This window comes from Geospiza fortis, unplaced genomic scaffold (assembly GCF_000277835.1).
Source record: "Geospiza fortis unplaced genomic scaffold, GeoFor_1.0 scaffold174, whole genome shotgun sequence".
Classification (NCBI taxonomy): Eukaryota; Metazoa; Chordata; class Aves; order Passeriformes; family Thraupidae; genus Geospiza; species Geospiza fortis.
In genome coordinates this window covers 1,191,958-1,203,964 of record NW_005054480.1, presented here as the reverse complement: position 1 = coordinate 1,203,964, position 12,007 = coordinate 1,191,958, and the positions used below count along the sequence as shown (strand labels likewise).

The 12,007-nt window shown below is 54.5% G+C and overlaps 1 protein-coding gene across 4 annotated transcripts in view; it reads right to left on the bottom strand.

The window, feature by feature from the left end:
• The window catches only part of CA9 (carbonic anhydrase 9), a 15,404-nt gene that overhangs the window by 2,667 nt on the left and 730 nt on the right, over positions 1 to 12,007 (bottom strand). For all 4 annotated transcript variants that reach the window (XM_031063070.1, XM_031063071.1, XM_031063072.1 and 1 more), the window contains exons 2-8: positions 5,639 to 5,662; positions 4,314 to 4,484; positions 2,005 to 2,147; positions 1,250 to 1,342; positions 941 to 1,007; positions 613 to 770; positions 320 to 455 (exon numbers count right to left, since the gene is read on the bottom strand). In XM_031063070.1, coding sequence (XP_030918930.1) covers positions 320 to 455; positions 613 to 770; positions 941 to 1,007; positions 1,250 to 1,342; positions 2,005 to 2,147; positions 4,314 to 4,484; positions 5,639 to 5,662 — 792 coding nt within the window. The remainder of the gene's footprint in view (positions 1 to 319; positions 456 to 612; positions 771 to 940; positions 1,008 to 1,249; positions 1,343 to 2,004; positions 2,148 to 4,313; positions 4,485 to 5,638; positions 5,663 to 12,007) is intronic.

Genomic DNA, 12,007 nt, shown 5'->3' with positions numbered 1-12,007 from the left:
GATTGAAGTAGCTAGCTGGAGTGCTAGGACCTGCCTCTTTTCTCCTGACCATGCATCCCCTAGTCCTGCTACTGTTACATCTGCAAGACTCAGGATAAAAATAAGTTTCTATAAACCAGTCTTCCCCAGGCAGGGTGAAGGAAGTGCAGAAATGAGAGAGAGCAGGACCTCAAGACCATTGCTGCCACATGTCACTTGCTGGGCAGGTCTGAGCCGTGCTGTGTTTCTGTAGGATACACAAAGCACTGAATCCTGCTGCTGCCCCATTACTCTGTCCCTGCTGCTGGGAGCAGCCTGAGCACACTCAGTCACTCCTTACCAGGAGTGTGTTTCACTGAAGGGGTGGTCTGGAAACTCGCCAGCACCTGCCGCCCGTGCAGGGTCTGCACTGGCCGGTAGTTGTTCTGCAAAAGCTCGTCCTCAGGGCTTTTCAGGGTTGAAACCAGCACTGACATCTGGAAGGAGAACAGTGTGAGCAGAATAGCATGTAATGTATGAGGGAACAACATCCCGCTTTTGTGAGCAGATGAGCTGCAGAGCCCTGGCACAGGGCACCCGCTCACGGGGAGGGGCTGGGAAAGACCTCGTGTGGAGCCCATTGCCCTGACAGACCTGGTGATGAGAGAGCAGCATGGTCTGATTGAAGACTGTCCACTTGACTGTCTGGTAGCAGGGAGGGGTGGTCAGAGAGCCATTATAGTGGAAGTAGAGTTTCAGGTTGGCAGGCAGCAGACCTGCAATGTTGAATCCGGGCACCAAGGTTTCTTGTCCTGGGAGAGGAAACATAATGGGAGTGAGACTGGTACAAACCCCTTGGAGGACAGCAGCATGAAGATCATGGGCAGTGTGGCACTGGATGTGCTGCAGCTTTGCTGAGCAGCTGATTTCTCTGCTGGTCTGCAGTCTCTGACACAGAGTACGAGGTGGGACAGGGCCTTACCTACTTCTTGGATTTCATGCAGATGCTTGAGTATTTCATGGTAGTATTGGTTCTCCCCATGCCCCACCTGCAACACAGAGACCCCAGTGTAACAGGAAGGCCATGGGACAAGGCGGTGATGGCGGCAGGGAGGTACTGCTCCTTTAGAGAGGCACCCTATCCCAGTCACCCCTTCATTCTTATCAGGGTTGATCTGCCCTTTCTCCCTCCTTCTTCCAAAGTATATTTGCACCTCTGTCCATCCCCAAAACCCTGTCCAACTCTGCCCACCCCAGTCCCATCCTCCTGCTGCTGATCCATGAAACTCACCTCCAGAAAGGCTCCCAGTACAGCCAGGCCATCTGGGTGAACCATTGCCTCTGTAAAGCTGTCATACTTGGTATTGTAGTGGACCACATGGATCTGGAAGGGAAAAATGCAATCCCAGTGCTCGATGGACACCACTGGGAGATGCTTACTCCCACAGGGCTACAGCCCACTGACACAAGGGCTGTGAGACATATGCAGGTGTGATGAGTACCACTGCAGGGAAGGGAAAATGCTGTTGGGTCCAAGAAAGTCTGCTGGTGCAAAGCAGCCAGCATGAAGCTCTGCCTGCAGGAACTTCCCTGCTCATGAACAAAATCAGCACTCAGTCCTGTATAATAGGGGCTAATACTGCAGAGCTAGGCTCAGTTTGAGGACAGCAGCTAGAGAAGGAGGGATAAAATCAGATGGGAGCTGGCAGAGCAAGAGGACAGTGTGTACAGAGTAAACAGTCCCTGTAGCTCCCAAAGCAGGCTCACAGCCTCCAGAAAAGCTGGCTTCCACAGCCTGGGGACTGCCACAGCTCCTGCACCATCAGCCCAGAACCAGGCTTCTGCATGAGTCTGGCTCAGCATCGAAGTGTGGCCTGCTTCATTGAACTCCACTGCTGCAGAGCTGCCCAGGATCCTGGCCAGGAGTTACAGCCCACATCCAGCGACAGCCAGAGCCATGGGCGAGGAGCATGACAGCATTCCAGTGCCTTCTGTGCCCAGCACCATGAGGGGAAAGGTGCATGCAGCACCGTGAGGGCTCCTCACCTCGGCAGCAAAGCGGCGCCCATTGACGGTGTGCTCCGAGCCGGGTCCTGCCGGGGAGCCCCAGTGCAGGTGCAGCTGTGCAGCTCGGTACTGCTGGGCATAGCCACCAGCCAGGGCCAGCGAGTCGGGCAGCTCAAGGACAACTGCAGAGCCAGAAGGAAGAGGTCAGTAATACAACACAAAGCCCAGCCCATTCCACAGGTATGCAAAGGAGGCGTCTTGAGTGAAGCAGTCGCTCTGGGCTTCTAGAAGCTGGTCATATCAGAAAAACCTTGCTTTCCATTTGTCATGAGGCTGTGGGCAGGCCTGCCAATGTGGCAGGGTTCAGCTTCTGACCTAAGGTTGTAGGATACTGCAGTAAATATATCAGCTTCAAAAAAAGCTGCTACGAAAATGCTGGAAAGTGAAGAGCCCCTCCATAAAGACTCCTGGGGCCAGCTCCAAGCCAAATGTTATCCAACAATTAATTCAGTAAGTGAGAATAATATAAAGAGACCGTGAACAAAATTCATGGAGAAGGATACTGGCAGAGTGGTGAATATCTATGAGAGAAGGGCAAGGGGACAGGGAGCTGCAACTCTTGGCAAGCTAGGACCTTTCAAATAAAGCAGCCTGCGAGTGTATGACAGAACTGGAGCTAGTGCCACAGAAGAATTAAATATTTTGAAAGTACTTAGAGCTAAACCTTTTGCCTCTTTGGATATCATAAATTCATACTTTGATTTTTCTTTAGTGTGATTTGTCCAGCTACTTTGGACTTCTGCAACACTGTGCCAAATATAAAACTGAGTTACATGGACATGTGGCAAAAATATCAGGAGCATGCTTGAACCCTGAGAAAGGCTGTCCTATTCTTTTAAGCACCTTTTCCTAATTTTTAATGTAAGATCTTTTCCTTTTTCCTTTATTAAATGGGGTGTCCCTTAGTTACATCACTAATAGGGCACAGATTTGAGATTAATCATGTAACAGGGCTGTGATGAGTCATTGGCCATCTCAAGTTCCTTGCCACTGGGTTCAGAGATAGAAAACTCAAATACAGGAAGTGAGAAACTGTTCCCTCCCTATGAATGTATCTGCTTTTATGCTTTTGTATAGGTAAACCATTGTCTTCTTTCTCCTAACTACCTGAGTAATTTTCAGGCCCTCAAAAAACCTTATATAACATATACACTTTGTTACCAAAATGAGTAACAGTACAAATAGCTAACTAGGCTTGCAACTTTTTATTTATTTATGGCTTTTCATAAGGCAGGCCAGTGGTTGCCACAATAAAAAAGGCGTCTTAAAAGCCTTGTGAGAAAGTACTTCCCCTCTCCCCAATGAAAATGCTCTCACTGCTTTTCTAAACACCAAGCAACACCAGATGCCAGGGTGTCTAAAATAGCAACTACTGAGCTCAACTAGTTTAACTCTGCAGGCACATTAGGGCAGGAGGCCACAGTATAGAGCTCTGTGCATGCAGCACGCAGCTGATCTGACCATACACAGCAAGCCTGACCTGTCAAGTTTGCTGTATACACAGGTCAGCTCCATCTCTCCGGCTACCAGGGCAAGGAGGTGCCTTATCACACCATCAGCAAGTTCTTAAGGCCCTTTCTCCATAACCCTTTCTTAGCTCAGGGGCTGGCAGACATCAGCGTGCACAAAACATTCTGCCTCCTCCAAGAAAAATCTGGTAACAACCAGGTCCAACCATCCTCAGCTGTGGAAAAAAGTGGTTTTCCTCCATATCTGGAATACCGAGGCTGATACTAAAATAACATGAATAAGTCGTGTCCTAAAAGTTGTTTACAAAAACCATGCTAGTATTGGAGAAGGGAAAACAAAAACCTATGAAAATTTCTTAAGATCTTGAGATAGAATCCTCAAGTACAGACAAAGGAGGGTGGTCAATGTTGTGCCCTAAAAGACAGGTGTAAGTAGCTTAAAGTCTAAGCCACATCCAGAGACTGATGAGTCCTTTGAAAGGGAAATGCAGGGGAGGAACCAGTGGCTGAAAATACACATCAGAAATGTCAGGGACACATTTTTAAAGAAAATGTGGAGTTAACAAATTTCTGGAGCCGGCTCCCAATGGTTCTGGACACCTTGGGGCTTCTCCCCTTGTCCAGGAAAACAAATGGACATGTAAAATTTCTACAGCCTGTTGCTTCCCTTTTGGCCTAGAAGGCAACAGGGTCACAGCCTGCAAGACAGTCTGCTTCCCAAAGCCCAGGGGAAGGGCATCAGAGGGGCCCAGTCCTGCTGGGAGAGTCCGAGCATCCTCTCCTTGTGCCCCAGCCCCTGCAGCTGCCTCTGCCCCCCACCTGTGTGCCCATTGTTCTTCAGCTTGAGCAGCTGGTTGGCGGGCAGGCTGTATCCAGAGAGCTGAATGGGCCGCAGGTCAGGGCTGAAGATGGCCTGGGCTGTGTCAACATTGATGGGTGACTGCTTGGTGCCCCCGCACTCCGGGTAGTCCGTGCTCCAGTGCTTCAGGTCTGGAGAGAGAAGGAAGGGAGGGACTGTCAGTGAGATCCTCAGGGTGAGGAGACCTCCAGAAAGAATGTTTGGGGGTGCTGGGGAAGGGGACTTGCACTGGCCAGGGAAGTAGCCATGCACATAGGTTTAGTTTCCATGAAGTTAGCTTGGGAGCAGCTTTATGTCAACATGTGACTGAACGCAGCTGTATCAGGAAAGGTCTCGGAGCATGGTGAGCTGCCAGGAAAGTCTATTTTTGGGGTGTTTAGGAAGAGTGCAAGAAGATCATTTACAAGTGGATTTGGCAAGCGGAGGAGCTGCTGCCCTGCAGCTCATCACACACTGGCTGCCCTGCACAGCCTGGCCCCTGGCAGGTACCACCCCAGTGCTGCTGGAGCAAGGTACCACAGCACTCCTGGGCTCTGTGGCAAAGGGCCAGCTGACATGGCTGGGCTGGCTGCTGAAATGGCCACCTCTTCCCAGCACCACAGCTGGGATAAGCACGGCTGATGCCTCAGAAGCCTCCCTTTGCACCGCAGAGGGCTGCTTCTAGTGTGTCACAGCCCAGTGCAAACCCAGGCTTGTCCCCAGGCCAGCCCCTCACAGGACCCCTGTAAATATGGAGCAGGGTGTGAGCAGCTGAGCCAAACCCCAGAGTGATGGGGCAGTAAAGGGTGTATCTGCCACAGCACTGTGGTGATGCCCATCATGGGTGCTGTGGAGCAGCCCCCCAGGCCTTGCTGTAAGGGCAGGGCCAGGCAGGATGGGGAGGGAGGGTGACAGAGGGCAGAGGTGAAGACAAGCTAATCCCTGGGCTGGTCAAAGTCCCAGCATGGGCTGCAAGTCCAGCCTGGGGAGAGCAGCCTTTTCCCCCGCTCGGCACAGGGTCGGGGAGCTCTCATTCAGGGAGGAGCCCTTCCCTGAGGGTCATCCCCCATACCCACGGGACTGGGAAAGCCCTCATTGGAGCTGCTGCTTCCTGGCGAAATCAGATCAACCTCTGGCTCTTCAGCCCATCCATGCCTGAGTGCGGGCACTGTGTCAGGGTCAGGCAGGAGGGAAGGGTGAGTCGTGGAGTGTGCATGGAAGCCTTGTAATAATTAACCACAGCTGGCTCCGTTCCAGGATCTGCTGGGTAGTAGGAAAAAAGCCGAAGTAACTGCAGGGTATTTACCTTCATAGCTCCAGTGGCTGTGGCCTTGAAAAAAAAGGAAAGAAAGAACCACATGAATGGAAGGGAAAGGTTGTCAGCAAACACACCTCTGCCAGGCAGCAGGTCTCTGGGCTCCCACTGCCTTCCATCCCCCTCCCCACCTTTGCTTTCCCACTTCTCCCTGTCCCAGCAAATGTCATGTTCCCAGAGGGTATTGCCTCCTTGGAGCACAAGTCCCTTGCAGTTGTCAGTCAGAGGGAAAACCCCAGGGCTGACATTTTCTCGTCCTTAAAAAAGAAAAATCAGAGCCACTGGCTTCCATTACTGAGCAGCTGTACCAGCAGCTGCTCCAGAGCAGCCAAAGCGTCCCACTGCCCAAATACAAGGCACTTCACAGGTGCAGATCTCACACTCACGAGGAGTTTGGACAGCAAGATGCACTGCACTGTGCAGACACCCTCCTCCCACCTGGGAAAGTTACCCTGGCACTGACAGCAGAGGAAAGAAATGAGCATTAAAACCTTCTCCTTACATCAGTGAGTGCCCCTGCACTGCGGATGGACTTTCACACGAAAATGTGCCAGGCCAAATGCTCAGCTCTTGTCCCCAGTTTTAGTTCATATGACCACCCAAATGCCCACACAGAGGTTCATAAGGTCCTACCATGCAAAACCCTTTCCTTTGGAAAAGCAGGAGGGAGGATGGGGCACCCCATGCCAGGACCTCTGCATTTCTTGTGTCACCCATGGGTCACACTGTGACCACACCAGAGCAAGGGGTGACCTGAGCTTCCCACAGCTGGTGGTGTACCAGATCTCTAGACCTAATGTGCAAATCTAGAGGGGAAAGAACCCTCCTGGGAAGGTCCTGAGAGTACCCAATACTTAAAAGGCTGGCCCTCGCACTGTCACTCTCCTCCAGGGCTGCCAGCAATGCCTGGATTCTTGGTACATCACTGGGGCTGGCCCTAGAAGTGCACCAGAACCTCTTCTCAGATGCCCCTGACCAAACACCTTAGCCATCACCAGCCCTTCTAAGCAACCAGCTCCAGGTAAAGGAATGTGGGGCTCAAATTTGCCCCAAGCAGGAAAACACAGCCCAAAAGGATAATGTGCCTGCTGATTTATCCTTACCAGCAAGCTTATCACTGCAGACAGGCTGTTGGCACTTCCCAGCCCTTGAGTGCAGGAGCAGAGAGTGCCAGGGTGGGACAGGTTTGGGGCAAAGGGGGGCATTCATACAGCAGCAATGACATGGAGGAGCATTTAAGAGGTACAGCTGAGCCCAAATATCATCTCTGTCCCTCGGTGGGGCCATATGGTGGGGTCTGCCAGCCTGGCCAGGATGCAGGAGGGTGGCTGTTGGCACTTCCCAGCCCTTGAGTGCAGGAGCAGAGAGTGCCAGGGTGGGACAGGTTTGGGGCAAAGGGGGGCATTCATACAGCAGCAATGACATGGAGGAGCATTTAAGAGGTACAGCTGAGCCCAAATATCATCTCTGTCCCTCGGTGGGGCCATATGGTGGGGTCTGCCAGCCTGGCCAGGATGCAGGAGGGTGTCAGCAGGAGGGTGGGGTCTGCCAGCCTGGCCAGGCTGCAGGTGGGTCTCAGCAGGAGCTGCTCCAGCCCCCATCCCTGCTGCAGACAAGAGTTATCGACACGCCACTGCTATTAATAGGAGTGGATTCCAGCTCAGGGGTGAGAAATGAGGAGTCAAGCTTTCCCAGGCCCAGATGTCCCATGCAAGGCCCTAAGCCCAGCAGGATCCTGCCCTGCGCTCAGTGAGGATCCAGGCATGGGCACTGCTGGGGGTCTTGGTGCATCTGCTCCTCAGCAGCGTGGGTGATCACAGCCAGGCTGGAATGGGAAGGCTGGAGGGTGTTCGGGGGCACTGTGTATCGCAGAGATGGGAACAGATCTTGGGGCTCTGTCCTGTGTGACTGGTGACTCACTTCTGTCACATTTCTGATGCTCAGGAGCAATGCTTAGGAATCTCTTTGGTATTCCCAAAGGCATAGGAAGAAGGAGTAGCAAGCAGAGGACCGGGCAACCTCCCCTGCGTGCACCAGGACACGTGTGCTGTGGGACAGACTGCAGTGCCCTCTCCATGTCTGCTTGCATGGCACTGCCCAGGGATGCACCCAGCTGTGCTACAGCAAGCTGAGATTCACTTATCCTGCCCACCTTGCTCACACAAAGGGTACCTGCTACCCAGACACTGAGTTTGCACAACATCCAGAGAACATGGACCCTTCTCCAGAAACACCATATGTCTTCTCTCACACTGTTCCCACTCTCCTTCCTCTCCTGGCACTATCTGCACAAAGAAACACTCACAGTGGGGCAGTCCTGGCACAGGTAAGGCACAGCACCCCAGGGCTGGCACATGGTTCACTGCACATGCCTCTACTGGCACAGCCTGCCCTGACACCCCACTTTTTGCTCACCTCCAGGGCCTCTGCCTGGACAGAAAGCAGCTCCAACATCATATCACAGATTGAGCAATAGCCCCGTGCTGACACCTGCCCTGCTGTGTCAGCACTGTACCGATTACCTCAGGTTCCCACATCTCCCAGCACATGCCTATTCCCACAGCCGAGGGGGCTCTGGACCCTCCTCACAGCCTCCTGCCAGCTCAGCTCGGCAGCTTTGGACACCCCAAATGCTGTAACTGCACCCAGGAGCCAGTTAACCCACCCCAACACAACAGACTTCCTTAGGGATGTCTCGGCATCAAAATTAAAAGGATCCATGAGCTCTTATCCACCCACTGAAGCCCCCTTGAGTATGTTTTTCCATCCCATGGATCTGGGTGCAGTGATGGCACAGCCAGGCCACCCCCTCAGGCAGGCATCTCTCAAGGGCAGGGTTGGGCCCCCCGGGCACACGCACCGAGCGCCGCAGGAGAGCGCCGAGGCGAGCCCTGGGTCCGGCTCTCAGCACCAGCCCCTGCCTCGGCACGGCTCGGAGCAGCCCTGCACCAACTCCTCCGATCCCTTCCACCTGGGGGCATTTGCAATCTCGCATCCCTTTTCCGTGAACATTAACCCACTGCCCTGCCCAAGTGCCGATTTGCATAACTCAGCCTGCCTCCCACACCTCCCGCCGGAGCACGTCTGCTCCTCCGAAGAGCCGTGCGATGCCAGGTCTCCCTCATGCCGGGCTGCTGCCGCTCGCCGCTAAAGACGTGTCTGCCCCTCGGCAGCGGGTGCTGCAGCTCTTGGCATGCCCTGCCTTTCCTCGGAGCACCCACTGGCCCGCGGGGACTGCAGAGCGCTCCCAAAAGCGTGGGGGGACACAGCCCCGGTGAGGCGATGCGCACAGCGGGAGATAACGTGCAAGAAGAGAGTTCCTTGCAGGGGTTCCAGCAGGAGAACACAACAGGGTGCTGACAGGATCTGCCTGCCCTTGCAGGCAAGAACGCCTCCGTTCCCAGCCGCCCAGAGCCCGCCGGTTCACCTGAGTGCCTCCTGCCACCCGCCTCTCCCCAGCGGCCCGCGATCCAGCCAAGTTTCCCACGAGATTCCCCCTTCACACCCTCCCTTTGTGCTTTCTCCCGCTGTTCCTTGCTCCCACTCAGCCCTCCCATTCTGGGATACAGGCTTCCCTGCAAGTGCCAGCTCCCTTCCCTCCTTGACATCCAACACCATCCAACAACACTTTCCCGCCGAGCTCAGGCGGACGCTGCCATTACCAGCGTGCTGCTCCGCATGTCCTGCAGTCCGGGAGGAAGGGTAGGAGCAGCTTTTGGCAGCGTGAGGAGCCAGCTCAACCACTGGCTGCTGTGAATTTCACATAGGAAAGGCACTGATGCAGCAAGCTGTGCCCAGGAGACCTCACCAAGGGCACACAGGGATGGACTGTGCACCCAAAGGACTCAGGATCATTTGCACAGACCAGGAGGCAACCTGCAGCAGGGCCAAACAATAAGGAAGGAGACCAAGCGTTTGCCCTATGGGTCTGCACCTCCCATCCTGACCTTTTCATATTTTAGGGTCTATGCAGTCTGAGGCTGCTGCAGAGCACCTGATAACACTGAAATGTGTGCTGCTCACAGCGTGGATGCCGCCTGACAGCAGCACAGCCACTCGTGCTCTCTGCTTGCCTTGAACTCTAGAAGCTCAATGGCTCGTGTGTGGCACGTAGGACAGCAAGATCACTTCCAGCTCTTCCCTCCTGCTCTCTTAACAGCTGGGCACGCTGTGCCTGGTGCACAGCCACGGGCAGTGCTGGCATCCTGCCAGAGCCTCCTCTTCCCACTGGGACCCAATGCTGAGCCACACCTGGCTCAAAGCCCCACAGGAGGAGTTCCGCTCACAGATGCCAGACCAGGACCACCTTGCGGTCCCAGGCTACGAAGGGATCAGTGGAGCTCACGGCCCAGAAGAGAGGGTAAATAGGGTGTTATTCCCGAAGGTCAGTAGGCCAGGAGGTGCCAGGCCATGCAGAGATGCACAGAGGCAGGTCCCAAAGTAGGCACCAGCCACAGCAGCCAGGTCCCAGCCTACAAAACACATCCAAACACCATGTCCCTCTAAGGCAGTGACCTGATTGTGGAACCTGGACTGTGCCACTGTGCTTATGCTGTCCAAAGCCAGCTCTCCAGTCTGTGGCAAACATGGCACAGGCATAGGGTCTGGGCAGGGGGGTGCATAACCCAAGCATCCTTCTGCCAAGCCCCGCAGAAAGTGTCTCTATGGGAGGCTGTGCCATCCCAGCCCCATCTTTTCCCTGGTTTCTCCATCCAGACCCACTCCGTGCAGCAGCACCTGTGTACTTTCAGCCCAGGACATCACCCCATGTGCTGCCCATGGGGACACTGATCCCTCCCAAGCCTGGCTGCATTAAAGCCCCTTTGTGTTTATAAACTCTGACCCACCGCAAGCCTTTGGGATCAGCCTTTAATCTGCCACTGGCAGCACAGGTGGCTGCAGGGATTGTTCTTTGTTCTCCTGGTGGAGTATTGCTTGGGCTGTGGAGCCCAACTGTGCCAGCTCCCCCCAGGAGGGGCAAGAGTTTGAGTGGAGGAAGGCATAGGACAGGCTTTACTCCAGGGCACGTTCCTGCTCCTTCCAAACCCAGCTGCCCCAGCTAGTGTTGGGGGAAACAGGAAACAATCAGAGTGCTGCGAGAAAGGGCCATCCCAACAAAAGGGATGAAAATGGGGAAATCCCAGAGGACAGATCAGTGCTTGGAGCTGGGGAGAGAAATGAATAAGAAGCATTAAGCAAGAAAAATAGGTTCACTTGGAGAAAAAGGACATTGGAGAATGAGCAACAAGAGGACGCTGAGAGCAAGACACATCTGAATAAGAGGGAAAGGAAGCAGGGAAAGGGAGATACTGTTTCCCAAAGACACACTTAGAGGGGGACTCAGGTCTCTGGGGAAGCCAGAGTCTTCTCAGGGAACAACCCCATGGCAAATCCCTGAGCACGTGCCGAGTCCATGGGCTGGGAAGCCACCAGCCCTACCTCATGCACTAGCCTGGAGGAAGAGGGAACCAGCTCACCACCCAGAAGAGGTGCTGAGACACGCAGGTCCTGGCAGCTGGCAGGAGCCTTGCAGGGTTCCAGCCATGACCTGCTTCCCATGGGATTCCATCCAGAACTTCAGCCTCTTTACACTGGTATAGCATGGGCTAACTTGCCTGTTCCCCGCTGATCTCCTGGCCACCTCCTTTCCCCTTCTCCATCCCAGTCCTCCCACCCAGCCATCCCAAGCCTCACGCAGTGTCCAGCCCCTTGGCCAGCGCAGCACACCGGCATGCTGAACGCCCGACACCCTCCCACCCTGTGGCCTGGGTTACTTAATCTCTGTGGCAAGAACTGTCTGCATCCCCATCTCTGTCCAGGGCTTTGCCGGCAAGAGCGGCTCTGGTAAGAAAAGTGATTCATTGGAATAACAAAAGCAGCTCCTGGCACAAAACAATTCTTGGTCCTTACCACAGGGCAGCTGTCCTGGTACAGGTCAGGACAACTCCTTACCAGGGGCAAAACCAAGGACACGCTTTGAGGCTGAGCCCGGGAAACAAACCTGTGGGCAAAGCGGGAACAAGGAGCATGAACAGGTACAACAACGTCCCTGTGCAGGACTCAGCCCCAGAAGAGCAAATCCACAGCACGCCCCCAAAATCCCGGCAGAGCGCTGGCAGTGCTGTAGCCTCCAATCAGAAAAGGGACCAAGACCTAAGACCCAGGACTTTTCCTCTGAACCTGTAACTCTGGAAGCCCCCACAACACCAGCAAGACATCTCACGGGGAGGAGGAGGGGCACACAACCCTGCAGCCCTGCGTTCTGTCACGTCCCCCGTCCCCCATTGTCAGCCCCCCTCCAGCTCTGCAGCAGGGCCAGACCCCGTTCCCAGTGGGCCGCAGGGGGACGAGGAGGGCGCA